The sequence below is a fragment of the Protopterus annectens genome, chromosome 13.part0, assembly GCF_019279795.1.
Source record: "Protopterus annectens isolate FY-2018-M chromosome 13.part0, PAN1.0, whole genome shotgun sequence".
NCBI lineage: Eukaryota > Metazoa > Chordata > Ceratodontiformes > Protopteridae > Protopterus > Protopterus annectens.
The window spans coordinates 507,916,285-507,935,595 of record NC_056747.1 but is presented as its reverse complement, the minus strand read 5'-3'; the positions used below and the strand labels follow the sequence as shown (position 1 = coordinate 507,935,595).

At 41.1% G+C, this 19,311-nt stretch overlaps 1 protein-coding gene across 1 annotated transcript in view; it reads left to right on the top strand.

Moving 5' to 3' along the window:
- RCC1L (RCC1 like) overlaps positions 1-19,311 on the top strand; it is a 96,275-nt gene that overhangs the window by 63,122 nt on the left and 13,842 nt on the right. The window contains exons 5-7 of the mRNA XM_044054132.1: positions 2,689-2,776; positions 6,238-6,411; positions 8,186-8,271. Of these exons, the coding sequence (XP_043910067.1) occupies positions 2,689-2,776; positions 6,238-6,411; positions 8,186-8,271 (348 nt within the window). The remainder of the gene's footprint in view (positions 1-2,688; positions 2,777-6,237; positions 6,412-8,185; positions 8,272-19,311) is intronic.

Here is a 19,311-nt window from a genome sequence, read left to right as displayed (position 1 = left end):
TTGTGTCTCTGAACCTCAAGGATGCCTACCTTCACATCCCATTTTCAGGAAGTTTTTTTCATTTTTGCTTTTCTTCCTTGCATTTTCAGTTCTGTGCTTTGCCCTTTAGCCTCTCTGCTGCCCAAAGGGTATTCACCAAATGCCTCCTGTCATTGCCTTTTGCAGGATGAGAGGGATTTGGATATTTCCTTATCTAGATGACCTGCTCATCCAGGCTTTTCATCCCCTAAGGTTCTGCTTCAGGACCCTCAGTTTACTGTTTGCCTGTTACAAGGGCTAGAGTTTACCATAAACTTTCAAAAATCAGTCCTAGTTCCCTCGCAGAATCATGTTTTTCTTTGTTGCAGGATCCATGCCATTATTATGATGGTATCCCTGCCTCCACCCAAGGTCCTCTCTCTGATTAATTGCTTTTTTCCAATCCCTTCTTCCTCTGGCTTCAGTCACAGGCAGGGATTTTCTCAGGGTTCTAGGGTTCATGGCTTCCACCATTCCTGTGCTGCCTCTAGACCGATTTCATATGAGAGAACTCTAGTGGTAACTCGTCATGTGACCTCAACACAATGTTATCCACTGGATTTCTTGGTTCCATTCCTTCCCTGTCTCAAACTCGACATTCAGTGGTGAATTTATTAGCTTTCTCTCAACCCATGGCTTCCTTTCCAACCTCCAGTCCTATCTCAAAAACTCTTTTCAGATGCCTTGGACAGGGAGGTGATGAGCTTCCTTTAGTTCTCTCAGGGTCCAGAGTCTCTGGCCTCCCCATCAGAGGTCAGATTACATCAATATCAGTGAGATGAGAGCTCTCCTTTTAGCCCTTCAGACTTTTCATTCTCTCTTTCTTCCAGGACCCCTGAAAGTTTTCACAGACAATACCACAGTGATGTGGTATGTAAACAAGCAAGGGGTGACACAGTCCTACCTTCTTTGCAGGCTCGCTGTTCAGGTCTGGGATCTAGCTGTCCTGTATCAAGTGACTCAAGGCTGTCTACATTCCTTCACAAAAGAATGTAGTGGCAGACTGAGCAGGTCCAGCACACAGGCTCATGAAGGGATGCTTCACAGATGTGTTTCTGGACATTGTCCATCAATGGGGTATTCTTTGGTAGATCTTTTTACTTCTCCTGTGAACAGACAAGTGCCTCTATTCTGTTCCAGAGTTCCAAGTCCTCTGGCTTGAAAGGTGGACACCTTGTCTTTGGCTTGGAAGGTGGACACCTCCTCCTTTCCTTGGGAGGGGATGTTTCTGTACACCTTCACCATCCCAAGGTTCCTGCTCAAGATCAAACATGACGTCCCCCAATATTTTGCTGGTGATGACAGTCTTTTGGCCCAGACAGTATTGACTCCCCCTTCTTTTTCACTTAACTGGGGGCAGTCACCACAAGTTAACTCACTGGTGAATCTATACACACAAGACAAGGAGTCTCTTATCCATTCTCAATTGTCAACTCTTCAACTGACACTGTGGGTGATAGTGTCTTCATCAATTTTAGGCACCTCTTTTCTGAAGACATGCTTTGGGTTGTGCAGGAGGCCAGGAAACCCACTAACAGTAAAAATAAATCATACTTGTCCAAATGCAAGAAATTGTGTGCCTGGTGCCTCTGTCATAGCCGGGATTCCACTGGTTCTCTCTTATTTGTGTGAGTTGTTCCATCCTGGGTTAGGATATTCTTCATTTAAAACTCACCTGCCACCTACTTCTGCTTGTCTGCCTTTGACTCCTCCAATTGCAACAAGGAAAACACCCCAAAGTTGCACATATTTTTTTCTCCATTTCCCCTGTTAAGCACTAATGACATCATAAACTTTGAGAACTACTGATGCATGTTGCTGACACTATAGATGCCCTTACTTGTAGCTTTTGAAGTATTTAACAAGGTTGATCCCCAAATATGAGAATAATTAATTTTCTAGTTTTTTCATTATTTTCCTTCGTCTGCTAATTCATTAATGTGCTTGCTTGTTGATTTCCTTCAATAATGTAGAAATTAGGAATGCATTTTTCATCAGGTTCAGTAAAATGACTTGTGTTCATCTACTGATTATAGCACAGTTATTCATGAACATTGAAGGTGTTACTAACTTCATGGAAGTTTGTTTCATGAATCATCCTTATAAGTAGTTCTGTTTGCAAGGTTCATAATATAAAGTGAGACAAAAGCTCACCATCTTGGGAGATGGTGCAGATATGTTTGCTGTCACCACCAGCATCTAAGAATTGATATAACTTGCATGCGGGAGTGAAGGGGTGCTTGAACAACCAAAACCTTACCGGCTATTCTTGCACTGGATTTTTTGCACTGCTTAACTACCTCCTGTGAGTATCCGGTGCCTTAGCAACAGGTAAGTAGTCTTAGGGTGAACTAGTTAGATTTTTATTGGCATATCTGTGGAAATATATACATGTATTGTGCTGACAAAAAATCATTCCACTTCTTGTGTAATAGTTTCAGGTTCCTGCCATGCAGCTTGCATTTTATTCTTTGAGAGGTGAAAGTGGGACATGATGGAAATTTGTGGGAATGACCTAATGCAGTAGGGAGACAAGAAGGTATCAGCTGAGCTTAAGAAGACAGACTGATAACACTCACCATAAAATAGAATTTATATAATAATTCTTGTAAGAACTGTGATCTTATTAAACTAACCACAGTCTTAACTGTCAGTTGTATTTTATCACAGGTGAATAGCCCAAGACACTTGCCATTCAAAAACATTGGAAAGGTAGAAATGGCTGCTTGTGGAGGAACTAATGCAGCTATTTTAAACGGTGAGCTACAACGTTTAATATTAATTTACTTATCCATTTCATCTGCAGTGTTCCAGCCCAGGCATAGTTAAAGGTTATAGGTGCTACAAGAATGTATTGTAAATGACCTTTTTCAAAGATAAATGTTTAGCACAAGTAAATGGGTTGTCTGATTTTTAAGGATTGCTATGATTTTACATACAGCCATGCTTATGTTTCCACTGGAGTACAACCTTACTGTAAGATCTGACTTCTTTCCATAGGATAGCATCCAAGGTACTACATTTGTGTTTCTAGGTTAAGGCAGTACCCTAGACGGTTGTGTATAGTTGCAGTTACCAGACCGAACCTGCTTTTGTTGAAGTCAGAACTGATTGCAAATTAACTATTTTCACCTGTAAGCTGGACATAAGGATAACCTTTGTGTGTGTGTGTGTGTGTGTGTGTGTGTGTGTGTGTGTGTGTGTGTGTGTGTGTGTGTGTGTACATATATAAATAAATATATGTATGTATATATATATATATATATATATATATATATATATATATATATATATGTGTGTGTGTATAAGTAATATAAAATGTGTTTGTGTAGATTCCTACTAAACTTCTGATGACCACAGCTGCATTTCTTGCAACAGCAAGACTGTAAATGTGAACATGTGAATAAAGTAAATCTCCAAGGTGGTTGTGCCTTCTTGTATTCCCCATTCTTGTAGATAGGACAGAGTTGTCCTGTAAAGTGGCATCAGGGCAGTGAACTTGGAGAACAGTCAGAAGGAGAAATTTCTCATTGTCAGAGAGAGCAGTAAAGTGATTATAAATAGCTGTCTACTGATTTAGGATACAGCTGTTGAAAACATTGAGTTATTCATTTATTTGGATTCTTGTATACTGGCATTTCAAGTGGGGCTTTGAGGCCTGAATTATTTTTTTTTTGTTAGTAGTCGATTGTTTCCCAAGTTAGTTTTAGCAGATTAATTTTCCAGCAGTTTGTTAGCATCTTTGCTGTGTTTTTTCAGAGTTTACTTGGATTTCTATATTTTAATTAGTTGCAGTATAAACATACCATATTTTATTATATTATGCAAGTATTAAGTTGCTGTAGTGTAACAAGGACTTTATTCTTATTTACATGTAAGGGGAGATGATGCAAACGTGGATTAAATTGTATTTTAACTGCAGTAAGGCATCACCCACGGTTTACTGTCATATTGTCGAGTGCACATTGCTCAACTCTGCATATGAGTGATATTTGTCAGTGAATCCCATAAAGCTGAATGGTCAAAATGTTGCAAAAATACCGAAATTGACATTTCCGGCCACTCTACACCCAAAAACAGGTGCTAACGTGTCAAAGAGAGGACCGGATTTTGCGAATCGCAACATTTGCATTCTCAATTTTGGGATGTTGTTGCACTCCTTTCGTGCATACTCGCTCGACCATCCACCGATCGACATTATGATGGTAAACCATCATCCACCATTACAAAGGTTAATATTGGGCTTCATTTACCTTGCATTAGCAGGGTGGTAAACTTGAAATCTCAACATTTCTGCTAGAACATACTTTGGTAAAGTGTTGGCACTTCTTTATCCTGTTCTCTCACATTGGAAAATATTGGATTATTGCCACTGATACAGTCCGGTTTGATTTCAGAGCTTGTTACCTTTAGTCAGTTACAGCTGATTACTCCTTTCTTGTAGGGAGGTGTGATGCAGGTTGAGACAGTCCTTGTAATCTGTGAGACTAATCATGAGAATTTGGGCTGAGTGGTTTTCATGGTGTGTTGGCCATAGCCAGAGGATTACTAGCTTGCCAGTGATGCTGTTGATGAACCCTTTAACATGTTTTCTTCAGTTAATTTCTGGTGTGCTCAAATGGTAGGTTAATACAGGCAGTGTTTAGATAATTACCTTTCCTTAAAGTCAGCTTGACAACAGCACCCTCATATTCTGTAGTCATAGCTGAGCATTTATGGTGTAAAGCAGCTGAAAGTTTGCCACGGGAATTCCTGTAACTGTGAGTTTGGTCAGTCCTCCTGATAAGAATTCAGCAGATTTTGTAAACATTGCAAAGATGCTAACAAATTGCTGGAAAATAAATTTGCTAAAAGTGGCTTAGGAAACAATCAACTGCTTAAAAAATGCAGACCTCAAAGGGTAAGAACTTGGCTAGGCTTGTAAGGGCCCTAGGGCCATTAGCCTAGTAACTTCTTATGATCCTATGACCTTTGAGTCATGATTCAGTAATGCAAGAGGCATGTATGATTTGAAACAATCAAACAGCAGTACAATTCCATATTTTGTTACAAATGCTTCTGTTATTCAGAAGTGCTGTCTTTAATAATTTCAGCTGATGCCTAGTCTGTTAGGCTGACGTTTCTTAGTGGTAATCCATGATTTAGTTGTATTATTGCTGAATCTTAGTAAAATAACATTGCACAATGATAGTCTGTGTATGCCTTATTAGTTCCTTTTGCTAGAAGTTGATGATGCCCAGATTAAATCTTATTCTCTGGAAATCCTAGCATCTTTAGCAGTAGGTCAGATTTTTAAGTTTATATTGCTACAATTTAGGAAAGTGATGCTAATAAATTTGTATCAGTTTATTTTACTTTTGTCAGATTTGAGTATACAAAGTTGGATAAGCTTTTCTAATATCCATGTGATTTTCCCCACGTAACAGCAGGGTGTAGTCTTCAATTAACTGGATTGTATGCAGCATTACTGTGAGTACATGTCCTTGGTGGCCTATCCTTGTTGAGCACATACTGTGGTTACGTGCAGAGACATTTAATAGCAGATCAACAGTCAGGAGAGCTCCAATGTAAGTAAGACTGTGAAGTCTGATGTTGGAGGCATCATATTGGTTAAAGAGAAGGTGTGGTTTTGGTAAAGAGCTTTAAAGGGGAGCAATTCCCTCGGATGTGTAATGATATTGTGTGTTGAGGAAACAAGCTGTCATTGTGCCTTCAGGGAGAGAGGTGATATACAGCTTAGTGGTCTGATCTACATATTGCTAGTAGAGCAGACTGTTTTATCTAGTTATATTATGTTTTATGTAGTTATATCAAGTATGGTGCCCACTTAGACGCGGCTGGTGCTAGCTGCATTTTATTTAGCAATGCCAGGATGCTTAGGTCAGTTGACAGGTATGCTGTCTTTGCCAGAATAGCAGCAGCTTCAGCTCACTTAGGAGAACTTGAACAAGAAATACATTAAAGAATGCATTAATTATGATTTGATATGCATGTTTCAAAATGTTTTGAGTATTTTGTATAATGGAGTATTTATCTTACAATTAATTAATGTTTTCCTACAGTGAGTCCAAAAGACTCTGTGCTTCTGAATGCACATAGCTTGGTCACCGAAGGCGGGCATGACTTGTAAATATGGAAACTTTTCAGCTGACAGTTGTATGCTTTTTTAGTAAGAAAATCTAACTTTAAACATGACTGGTCCTTTATTTTGAATTCCAGATAAGGGACATGTGTTTGTTTGGGGCTACGGTATACTTGGTAAAGGACCAGACTTGTCTGAATCTAGAACTCCAGAGATGATACCACCTACTCTCTTTGGCCAGACAGAATACAGCCCCAATATCAGGGTGTCTCGGATTCGCTGTGGACTGAACCATTTTGCAGCAGTCAATGGTGAGTTGAGATGGAGAAGAAGAATTCAGAAATGGCTGTTGCTTTACTTTGCAAAGCCCCCTTACTGCTGGTTAGTGTGTGTCTGTGTTCTTCTGTGAAAGCATGATGTCCAAAATAACCACTAACAAGTTCCTAGTTACGGACTGCAGGACACTTTATTAAAACAACAAACATAAATTTAAAACATGTCTGTTAAAGTGTATACTGGTTAAGCGCTTTCGTCCATGACAATCGCGGACTTCTTCAGAGCCTGCCATTGCTTCCATCAGAAAAAGGCTATAGTGAAGGAACAAATGATAAGAGCAGCTAGGGTGACTTCTGAATATAAAGATATCAACAATGAAATGTATGTTTTTATCTAGGGGGGTATCCTTGTGAATTCATTGTTGAAATAATGACAGAAGTAGTGGTAAAGAGGAAAGAAGGAAAATCTATACCTTTGCTTGGACATAAACAAGGTGTTGAGAGCAAGGGTGGAGAAAAAGAATTATATAAGGCATTTATTACTACTTACCATGCAGATGAAAAAGAAACTGGGAGTGTCTTACACCAGAATTGGAATGTTTTCACTGTAAAGGATGAAATTAATAGAATTCTGGGGAACCAGCTAAGAATTGTGTACAAAGCAAGAGGAATTTTAAAAATATTTTGGAAACTAATAATGTAACAAAACTGAGTTACAATAGGGGATTAAACAAGGGTGCTTACAAGTGTAGTGCATGTCTACAATGCAAACATATAATGGAAAGAGCTAAAATAAATTTGAATGGGAACGAATACGTAAAAAGGAAAGCTTACTATAATTGTACATCTAAAAGGATGATTTATGTAGCAATGTGCTGGGTTTTATATAGGAAAAACTGAAAGGAAATTCAAAGAACAGATATACGAGCACTTGTATGATATTAATAAAGGCAACAAAAAAAGTGCTTTGGGGAAAACATGTCATTGAGAACCCAGAACATTATTTCAGATTTTGGGTAGTTGATGCAGTGAATTTGGATTTGAGAGGTGGACCCTGGAAACTGAAATTAAACACCTTAGAACTTAAATGGCAATTGGCAACAGCAGCTGATAAATTACCAGGATTAAACGAAACCTTAAGTGTAAATAGTATTTAAAAATTGAAACAAATGGAATTGTAAAAATGTGTTATTTGATCAATTGAATGTTATTTCAATGAAATATTTAAGTATGAGTTGTTTTGAAGTGTGATAGGTTAGTATCTTTTTTTAAAAAAAAAAGTTAAGTAAATTGATGACATCACAATAAATTGGTATATAAGTGGCTGGTTGATTTAAATGTACTGTTCTAAAGAAGTCCGTGATTGTCATGGATGAAAGTGCTTGACCAGTATATATTTTAATAAACATGTTTTAAATTCACATTTGTTGTTTTAATAAGTATTCTGCAGTCTGTAACTAGGAACTGGTTAGTGGTTACTAGTTCAGTTTTAACAGTTCTGGTGTTAGCTCCTTTTTGAGGTTCATGATGTACAAAATATTATGTTCAGCTCTTCTGAATACCACAGACAGCATAATTCGCATGTCAGCACTCCTATTGGTAATGCCAACACTTATATGAATGTATGTTAAAATAGAAGAGACTGTCCTTCTAGTCATTAGTGATGTCTGTACCAACAGGTCTGTAGAATTGCATTAAGCAGCCATTGTCCTAAAACTTATTTTATACCATGTGGTAAATTCTTCCCATTTTTGACCATCTTTCTCTGATGAATGCTGTGTAAAAAGTGTGATCTTTGTTTTCATTTCAGACAAAGGAGAGTTGTTTGCTTGGGGTAAGAATGTGCGAGGCTGCCTTGGCATTGGAAGAACTGAAGACCAGTACTTTCCATGGCGGGTGAGAAGATAAAATATTCTGTGATACAGAGCATTCAGAATCAGTATTTTCATGATCACTCAAGAGAGATGTAGAGGAACACTTCTAATTAGATGGTGTGGAGCATGCTAGTTTCCTAGAATGTTAGAAGGGTAGTTTGGCAGGGAAAGATCTGTAAAATGCGAGTGGTCACTCCCACGCATTGGCAATGACATAACTTGCCTAGTGCTGATGTTTTTTTTTCTGTCAACTTATGGTAGGTCATGCCATGCTTCATTGAGGTTTCTTTAGACTGATACCAAACTCTGAACTTTCATTAGTGTTGCAGCAGGGATTGCTGACAGTTGAGATGTCTTTATCTGTCTTAAAAGCAGTTTGTTGAGTACCTCTAATTTTCAGAGATTCTTTCATTTAATTGGAGTCTGCTGAAGTAAATTTTCTTCTCAAACATAATTTTTTTACGAGATTAAAAGACTCCAGGGAAAGAGTGTTTGTCCTATCCAGGTTTGGGAGGGGGGGGGTGCAGCTTAGATGTAGAATTTCAGCTGTCTTGGGTTATTCATAACTGCAGCTAGATGGGAAGAGCAGATTTTCCAGTGGATGAGTACAGTAACAGGATCACTGTAAGCATTGTACCACATTGTGGTAGAGGTGGTGAAGCAAGAGGCTACTCAGAGGAAAGAGCTTGCAATTTCTTCACCCATGTATGTCCCATCTCCATCATACTCATCGACAGTCACAGGAGGACCAGGTCATGGATCATGGTGGAAATGAAGCTGGCTTCACAAGATAGCCCTGAGCATTTTCCATTCTGGAGTTAAGAAATTGGCAATCCAGGAGCATCTTGATCATCATCTGGTTTGAGCTGATGACATTTGAGATGGTTTGTGCACCTTATGAGGATACCCACCCCCTGCCTCCCAATTCCTTCTCATGGGAAATTTATCAGGCACAGCTCACTAGAAGGGTACCTCATGGCAAATACCCAGGTACAGTGAAAGTATTATATCAGCACATCTAAGAATGCATGGGGATCCCACAAAATTGGCTAGGAGCTTGTTGCTGCAAATAGGCCAGTCTGCTGTGCCATACTCAGCTTGCTACCACTTTGACTTTTATCAAGACAAGTGGTTTAAAAAAAAAGGATGACTGGATTTTTTCCAAGCTTTGAAAAGTTGAAGACGTTCTCTGCCATAAGCTGGTAACTGCAAATATTCTTGTGATAGTAATACCCACTGTAGGTACATTTCCAAATATATTTTTCAGCCTGATGTAGAGTCCTATTGGTTTTAGGGAGTCACTTTAGTGGTACATATTTACTGCCATTTTTTTACTCTGTTTTTCTCTTAGTGGCTGCTGCCCTTCCCTTTACCTTTAGTTGTGCTGTACTTATGACAGTGTACCACATATGACTTCTAAAGTTAGTACAGCTGCTGATGCTGAGTGTTGCTTTATTGTCTGTTATTAATAATACTGTCTCTTACAGTTTATTTTTAACTGAGTGCTTTGCTGTTTAGTTTCATATTTGTCTGTATTGTTAACCCGTGGCATATTCTTATTTCAAAAGTGCCTCCATTTGATGTATTCTTATTTCTAAAGTGTCTCCTTTTTATTGCTTTCATAGATTACATTGATAATTTTCACCAGTCTTGTTAATTAGGTCTTTTAGACCATCCATCAGTTAAAGCTCTAACTTTGGAGACCCTAACTTCCTTTTTCATTTTTTTTTCTTATTCTGTATATTTTGTAACTTTATTGTCTACATCTTCATTATTTGTTTTATTTTTACATATAGTTGGTTTGTTATTTTTAGGGTGAAAGTTTGGTCAATTCATAGTATAGTACTTTCACCTTGGTTGTAGACTTCTCACTTCACATATTAATGTCCTTGTTGAATGCTGTTGCTTATGTATCCAATCATGCTCTGAGCTGTCATTCTCACCCTTTGTGTTTAGCCTTCTGCCTGGTACTTTTTTTTTTTCCAAACCCCATCTTTTTTACACTGTATGACACTGGAATATTAACCCAGTGGATTTTAGGTTTTCTTTGTACGCTGTCTGAATGCATGTTTCATTCAGGATTGCGCAAATTTATATAAGGTGCTTTGGAGTCCCTGCTTGTTCGCCATGGAGTCTCTAATTTGTACCTTTGTCAATGCACAGAGCTGACCTTTTTCTTACATAGAGCTTGTATTCTTTTACCTGTGAAGTGTGTAATAAAACTAGCCACTGCTTTCTGAGGGATAAACTAGTTTTCTTATTTACATCATACCAATGTTTTTACTTAAAAAAAAATAGCACTCTGTCCTACTGCTAGCCGTATTCTGTTGAGTAAATGCATGCACATTTTTCTATAGTTCATGCATGTGGCTGTTGCTCCAGATACAGTAATATAGGAATATGAGATTTGGCAAGTTTTTGTCTTCTTTTAGTAATATTTCTGACAAGATTTGTGTAGGATAAATGTGCATTTTTCCTTTGGTGTTGGAATCAACTCCTGTGAAAAGTATAGAAGGAAAGTATTTCCTAACCATCCCAGATTTCAGAAACATAAATTCAAAGAGCCTCTAACAGACCAGTGTAAAATGTTTCATTTATAATTTAGAGAAACAGAACTAGACCTCAAAGAATTTCTTGTAGAGAAGCAGGCACAGTAGTAACTTCTTAACTTGGGTGAGGAAATATTGAAATTATGCTCCTACAGAACAGGTCATCTGGTTAGTTTTAATGACAGAAGAGAAAGAGACAACATTCAGAATGTCCATAGCTAGGATAAAGGACTTTGATGCATTTTATGTTTTTATGCTGGAGTGAACTGAGGCATCTTTCATTAACTTGGTACTTTTAGTATCCATAGTGTTACAAACTAACCTAAGTAGTGTAGATTTTTTGCGTATAGTCTTACTTTAATGTTTTTTTTAACAGTTTCAAAAGAAAATTGACCATTTTGTGTATGTGTAGGGTGGCCGCAGTGGTGCAGCGGTTAGCGTTGCCTCACAGCAAGAGGTTCTCCGGTTTGATCCTCGGCTGGGGGTGTCTTTTGTGCGGAGTCTGTATGTCCTCCCTGTGGTTGCATGGGTTTCCTCTGGGTGTTCCAGATGTTCATCGTGTTTCACTGTTGCAGTCATGTTACGGTTTCCTCCCACATCCCAAAGACAATGCTGTAGGTGGATTGGGCAGTCTAAATTGGCCCTAGGTGTGAGTGCGTGTGTGTGCCTTCTGTGGAAGGTTGGGCGCCGGGCTGGCAACTAGACACCGTAAAACTCCACTGTTAATCATGAGTGGACAGGTGATCCGCTGTGATGACCACTAACCAGGAAAAGCTGAAAGAAGTGGGTGGGGAGCACCATAAGCTCTTATGCAGTAAGGATATATATATATATATATATATATATATATATATATATATATATATATATATATATAGCAGTCACAAAAGTGGTGGATGGTGTCGAAAGCCTTGGCGAGATCTAGATAAGCTGTGTGAACCACTTTACCCTCATCTGTGGCTTTTGTGACTGCTTCAAAAAAAGTCAATCAGGTTTAGGAGACGTGTATGTATACATAGGTTCATAGGTTTATACTAGGCTATCTGCCCTAAGGCATTTATAAGCCTAGCCCAAATTTTTGTGGCTTACGCCACCCCTTATATGAAAAAATACTGTGCCCATTAGTTAGTTGTGCCTCTGTCCAGCAGTGACACAGAGATGATTCCCGGGATAAACCTACGATCTCCCATCCACAGGTCAAGATTTCTCTTGAACAGAGCCAGCGAGGTGCTGTGCCTCACATGGACCGGGATTTTATTCCACAGCATAGGGAGTCTCTGAGTGATAAATCTATCCCTCCAGCACGTCCTATTTGTATCCCTGCTAAGGTTTAAGTCGCTTGCTCTAGTGGTTTTGGTGGATTTGGATTTTTTGAGGTGGAGCATGTCCATTAATTCCGGTTGGACATGGCCTTGTATGTCGGGCACATGTCACCTCTGAGCAGACGGTATGCAACTGAATAGAGCTGGAGTTTCTTCAATCTGGCAGCATATGACAGCTTTTGGAGTCCCATTATCCTTTTGGTGAGGAACTTTTGGGGTCTCTCCAATTGCTGCAGATGTCGGGTGAGATACATCCCGAATGGGGCATTGTACTCGATCATTGGTCTGATAAGTGAAGAGTACAGGGGAACAATGACCTCACTAGATCTGGATGTGAATCCCTTCATGATCAGGTGGGCAATGTAGAAGGTCTTTCTAACCACTTTAGCAACGTGAGTGTCAAAAGAAAGGCCACTGTCAAGGGTCCCCAGGTCCCTGATAACCTCTTCTGTGCTTAGTGGATTGCCACCTATATGGTAGCTTGGGGTTACCTTGTTTTTCCCGAAGGGTATGACTATACATTTTTTGGCGTTTAACTTCAGGCCATGGCTCTGGCACCAGCTATCTGATGTTCTTCATTCCACATTGCTGCAGTCCTAACCATTGGGTAGTCCGCTGTCCAGTCGGCCCGAATACCAAAGTATATGGCTGACGTCGGTCAAGGCGCATTAGACTGACGTCAGTACGTCAGGGTACTAATGCGCATGACCGACGCCATATCTTCAGTCTTTTTTGCCGCATGGTCCGATGCAGAAGCAGTTCTTGCGAGTGCAGGTTGGCGTTCTGAAATATTTCCGAAGTCGGAGTTTCAGACCGAATCAAAGTTGGCTAAGTACCCCGTTGGGGAGCATTTTGGTTTTTTCTTGCCTCAGTATTTAACCGGATGTCAGAAAAAGTGAATAACTGTATTTCTTGTGGGAAACAGATACCTCATAGGGATTACCATACTCTGTGTATACCTTGTTTAGGGCCTGAGCACGACGTTGTTGGTTGCCGCTCTTGTGCTAGATTTAATAAACGCACTATTAAGAGAAGGTTAGACTGTGCCAGGTTAGTGTTTGGGAAGCGTTGTAATTACAAAATGCCGTCGGATGCTCCGACGCCCGCTTCGTCTAAGAAGCGCAAAGACAAAACAGCGAAGCCTAGGGTTGATGAACCGGCAGTCCCGGACGTCGGTTCTTTAGAAGGCTCTGTGGAGCCAGAGGTTTTGCCAGGAGTTTCTTTGGAGTCTCAGGCAGACACTTTATTGTTACAGGATGTGCCCTCTCAGGAGGTAGGCCAGGCTGAGGGGGCTTCTCAGGTAACTATTCTTCCCTCTGTTCCCAAGTTAGTTAGAGCTTCTCCTTCTGTTGCCAAAACTTCTTTCAGAGGTAGGCCAAGTTCAGCTACAGTGGGGGTTTCTCCTAGCACTTCAGGTTCTGTGCCTAAGAAACATATGCTTAAAATGGCAGAAGATTTAATTTCTATGATTAGAGGCTCTATGCCCCCTCCTGATAAGAGGCCTAGGGTGGAACCTGAGTTTGAGAGTTTGGAACAGTATTCTGAGGCTTCGGAGTCTTCTGCGGAAGAATTACAGGACTTTCCTCCTTATTCTGATTCTGATGTGGATGATTCCACACCTACAGCTTCTCCTCCTGAGGATTTCTCATTTTCAGAGACTCTGCATTCCATGAGGGAACACTTTAAATGGGAAGGCCAAGATTACTCTGATTCCAGGAAAAGGCTTAGGGAATTCTTATTTTTACCGCAACATAGGCCCTTAGCTATACCTCCTGTGTTGAATGTGGTGGAAGATGTTTTTGCAGAGGCTTCCCTGAACCCTGACTCTTTGCCTCCTGCTCCTGTTAAACCTGATAGGTACTATAGGGTGCCCGAAGCTCATAAGTATTTGTTTAAGAGTCCTAGGGCGGACCCAGACACTGTTTCTCAGGGGCCTAAAGGTGTTAAGGCCTCTGTGGTTAAAAATCCTGTTCCCACTGATAAAGAGGCACGGGCTTTGGATAGGTGGGGAAAGAAAGTGTATACTTCTTCCACTCTAGCCATGAGAGCGTTGAATTGTCAGTTTCACATGCTAAAATATCAAAATTATCTCCTTTCACAATTGAAATCTAAGGTGGATGCTTTGGCGGAAGGTATAGAGTTGCTGGATTTACTTCATGTGTCTGAACAAGTGGGTAAGCATTCTTTGCAATGTGGTTTTGATGCTGTGCAGGCCTCCTCGAGGGTGGCTGCCACTAGTTCTGTTCTTCGCAGGCATGCCTGGTTGAGGGATCAGAATTTAGCTGAGCATGTTAAGACAAGGATTTTGGATGCTCCTTTACAGTCTGATGTGTTGTTTGGTTCGCCTGTGGAAGCAGTCCTGAAGAAAATGGAGGACAAAGCTAAGTCTATGCAAACTGTTAAAGATTTTTTGCAGGTGCAGCCACCGAAGTTTAGTAGAAATTGGCCTACTAAGGGATGGACATATCCTGCTTATGATTCCCAGTCTAGGGGTAGGTCTAGACGTGGTAGGGGCAGAGCTCAAGGTTCTTTTAGGCCTAGATCAGGAGTTCACCTGCTCAGACTTCTGGTGAGGGCAGGGGGCAGTCCTTTCGTAAACAGACACAATGACCTTGTTTTTCAGCTGCCAGTAGATTCTCGTCTGGCAGCTCCTTTGGGAGGAAGACTGTCTCTTTTCAAAGAAAATTGGGATTTAATTACTCAAGACAGATGGGTGTTGGATATCATTCACCACGGTTACAGGTTTTATTTCCATACTTTGCCCCTTTCAAAGGCATGCCAGGCGTTCCTCCTACACAAAGGAAAGAGGCTCACAAGCAAATTTCTCTGTTACTCCAAATAGGGGCCATTCAGCCAGTCCCTGTATCGGAAAGGGGCCTAGGATTTTATTCTCGCCTGTTCCTAGTACCAAAGAAGGGGAACACGTGGAGACCAATTTTGGATTTATCTATCCTCAACACTTATCTGGACATTCCCAAGTTCAAGATGTTGACGTTACAACAGCTTTTACCTCTGCTGGGCAAAGACCACTGGATGGTAACTTTAGATCTCAAGGAAGCTTACCTTCATGTGCCTATAAGACTGAGTTGCAGGAAGTATCTGCGTTTTCGAGCTGGAAATTCTCATTATCAGTTCTCTGCATTGCCCTTTGGCTTATCTACTGCCCAGAGTATTCACAAAGGTTCTGGCTCAGTGATAGCTTACTTCAGACTAAAAGGAATTCAAATCTATCCTTACTTGGACGACTGCCTGATTCTGGCTCAAGAAAAGGAAGACCTTCTACAGCATCTGGAATATGTTTTAGCAGTGCTAAGATGCCTAGGGTATTCTGTGAACGAAATAAAGTCCAGTCTAGTACCCTCTCAAGACATGTGCTTTCTGGGTGTGAGACTGAATACAGCAGCCCAGATGGCCTTTTTAACCCCGGACAAACAACAGAGTCTATCCCTTTACTTTCATCAACTATCTCATCAGTCCGTGCTGACTGCAAGGACAGTCCTTCAAGCATTAGGGTTCATGGCATCTTGTATTCTGGTGCTTCCCAATGCCAAACTGCATATGAGGAAGCTGCAATGGTATCTAAAAAGTGTATGGACACAGCACTGCCAGGATTTGGACACTGTCATTCAAATAATACCTTGCATTCAAAAGGAATTTTTGTGGTGGGCTCAGGAATGTCACCTAAACAAGGGACTCTCTGTGACCCGGCCAGAGGCGAGTCAGATTCTAACGACAGATGCCTCAGACATTGCTTGGGAGCTCATCTAAATGGAAAGTGGATACAAGACAAGTGGCCTGTCAGACTACAGCATCTACATATCAACATGAAAGAGATGTTAGCAGTCCAGTTTGCATTAATGGCTTTCAAGGAGTTACTTCTTCCAGGGCAGGTGTTGATTCTAACAGACAACACAACTGTCATGTGGTACATCAACAAACAAGTGGGAACACATTCTTACCCATTGTGCAGGCAAGCAATGAATTTATGGGTGACTGCGCTCAGCTTGCAACTAACTCTTCAGGCAAGGTTTCTGCCGGGGGCACAGAACTCCTTAGCAGATGTGTTAAGCAGACAAATCATGGATCCCCACGAGTGGAAACTGGATCTTCATGTATTTCAAAGGTTGACAGTGTCCTGGGGAACTCCAGACATAGATCTGTTCGCTTCTCCACTAAACCACCAGCTGCCAAAGTTTTGCACAAAGAGGTTACATCACACAGCTTGGAAAGTGGATGCTCTTTCTTTCAGTTGGAAAAATCTTCATGTGTATGCGTTTCCACCTCTGCCTCTTCTTCCAAAGGTGCTTCTAAAGGTCAGACAAGACAAGCCAAGGATGATTTTAATAGCTCCAGATTGGCCTCGGCAGCACTGGTACCCATTATTGAGGAGTCTAGTAAAGAAGCCTCCATGGCCTTTACCCTTGATTCCACACCTTTTGTCTCAGAGAGAAGGCCACCTGCTCAATGTCAAGCTTCGTTCTCTTCATCTAACAGCATGGCATATTCTGTTTTGAGAGACAGCCGGTCTCAACTTCCTCAACAAGTTTTAAATGTGATTATGGAAGCTAGAAGACCTAGTACACGGAAAGTGTATGCAGAAAAATGGAAGAGATTTTTATTTTGGAGTGCAGCAAGGAATTTGGAGATTTCTGAGCCTAATTTGGATGTGGCTCTTCAATATCTTACTGAGTTATTGGACAAAGGTTTGTCCTTCTCTTCCATTAAGATTCATGCTGCAGCAATTTCAGCTCACTATGATTGTGACCCACCATTGTTTTCGCATCCTTTGTTCAAGCAGTTTCTCAGAGGGGCAAAGAATATAAGACCCCCACGTAGAGCTCCTACTCCTGCTTGGGATCTCAATTTTGTGTTGGAAAAACTTACTCTACAACCTTTTGAGCCTGCGGGTACTGCTGATTTAAAATATTTGTCATGGAAGACTGCTTTTTTGTTGGCTATTACTTCTGCAAGAAGGGTTTCTGAGTTGCAGGCCCTTATGGCAGTAGAGCCCTTTCTGATTTTCCATAAGGATAGGGTATCATTACGTACTAATCCTTCCTTTATGCCCAAGGTGGTTTCTAGTGTGGCTTTAAACCAAACTATTCATTTGCCTACTTTCTATGCAGATCCCCAAAATAAAGGGGAAAGATTTTGCACACTTTAGATGTACATAGGCAGTTGCGTTATTATTTAAGCAGGACTAAGGATTTCAGGCAGTCTCAGCAGTTGTTTGTTTCTTTTGCTTTGAGTTCTCAGGGCAAGCCTGTGTCTAAGCAAACTATTTCTAAGTGGATTGGGTTTTGCATTTCTTTTTGTTATTCCCATCATGGCAAGGAAATTCCAGCTGGGATTAGGCCTCATTCCACTAGGGCTACTGCCACTTCAACAGCATTTTAAGGGGTGGCAACTAAGGATATTTTAGAGGCAGCTACTTGGAGTTCAGTGCATACTTTCTCTAAGCATTACCACCTTCCTCTCTACTCTAAATCTAGGGCTGGTTTTGCCACAGCCATTTTGCAAGGCATGTTGGCAGCTCCTGCTTCTTTATGATTTGCCAGCCTCCCTTACCTCTGCTTTGGGATTCTACCCAATGGTTAGGACTGCAGCAATGTGGAATGAAGAACATAGTACAGTTTTGTACCTACCATAAATGTAGATGTTCGAGGATCCACATTGCTGCAGTCCAATTTACCCTCCCGCCTTCCCCTCTGTGTTTAGGGGTGGTGGTGTGAGTTGCTGTATATTGTACATCTGTATATATATATATATATATATATATATTGTATATAAGTTTGGTGCAGGGCTTTTGGTGTTTTGGTTTGGGCCTTGTCTTTTTAGGGTCTTCTGACATCTGGGGCAAGAAAAGACTGAAGATATGGCGTCGGTCATGCGCATTAGTACCCTGACGTACTGACGTCAGTCTAATGCGCCTTGACCGACGTCAGCCATATACTTTGGTATTCGGGCCGACTGGACAGCGGACTACCCAATGGTTAGGACTGCAGCAATGTGGATCCTCGAACATCTACATTTATGGTAGGTACAAAACTGTACTTTTCCTTGAGTCCCTTCTGAAGGATATCCGTGTCCGATGCACTTTCCACTGTGGCGCCCAGTTTGCAGTCGTCTGCAAACTTTGTCAGCCAAAGTCCTCCCATGTTGGCCTGTACTTCTGAGAAGTAGATGCCGAACAATAGGGGGCCAAGGACCAAGCCCTGTGGGACACCACTTGTGACCAGCTTGGAGTCTGACATAGCGCCAGCAACTCTAACCCTGTGGGTTCTGTCCTTAAGCCAGTTTGCAACCCATCTTGTGACATATGGGTTTACATTTAAGCTGGTAAGTTTTTGTACAATACCCGAGTGGGGTATTGTGTCGAAAGCCTTTGCAAGGTCAGGGTAGGCTGTATGGACTGCCTTTCCCTCATCAATGGCCTTGGTGACTGTTTCGAAGAAGTCGACCAAGTTCAAAAGGCATGATCTGCCCTTGACAAAGCCAAACTGGGTCGGGTCCAATGTCTGCAAGTCCCCTATATCTTTGTTTATGAGTTCCATTATGATCCTCTCCATAGCTTTGCAGACTAGACTTGGTAAGCTTATGGGGCGGTAATTACCAGGGTCCGTAGAGGCACCGCCTTTGTGGAGTGGGACCACAGTTGCCGTACGCCACTCCTTGGGCACATATCCTGTGGTAAGGCTGAGATTAAACAGCTGCCTTATGTGCGGGTTTAATTCCTCATTTAGCTCGTGTAGCACACAGCCGGGGACACCATCCGGTCCCATTGATGCTGTGTTTTTAGCTTTAGAGAGAGCAGCTTTCACCTGCGCATTTGAGATGTCTGGGAGGCTACACTCCGCTGGGATAGTTATCTCTCCTTTAGGGGGGAGAGGGGGTGAAGTTTGCACTGAACCTGTCTGCCAGTATGTTGGCAATGTCTGTGGGTTCAGTGATTTTTGTATCATTTTGGACTAATTCTGAGCATATCTGGGAGTTTCCACCCAGGTTCCTAACGTAGCTGAAAAAGGCCTTATGATTGTCCTTTGAATCCACGGCAATTTTTCTCTCAAAATTGGCCTTAGTTGATTTTATGAGTGCTCGTATTTTTTTACTAATAATGATCAGGGGTGACTTCCCTTTTATGGATTTTGTTCTATCATGTAATAGCTTTCTCCTCTTATTGTAAAGTTTGTT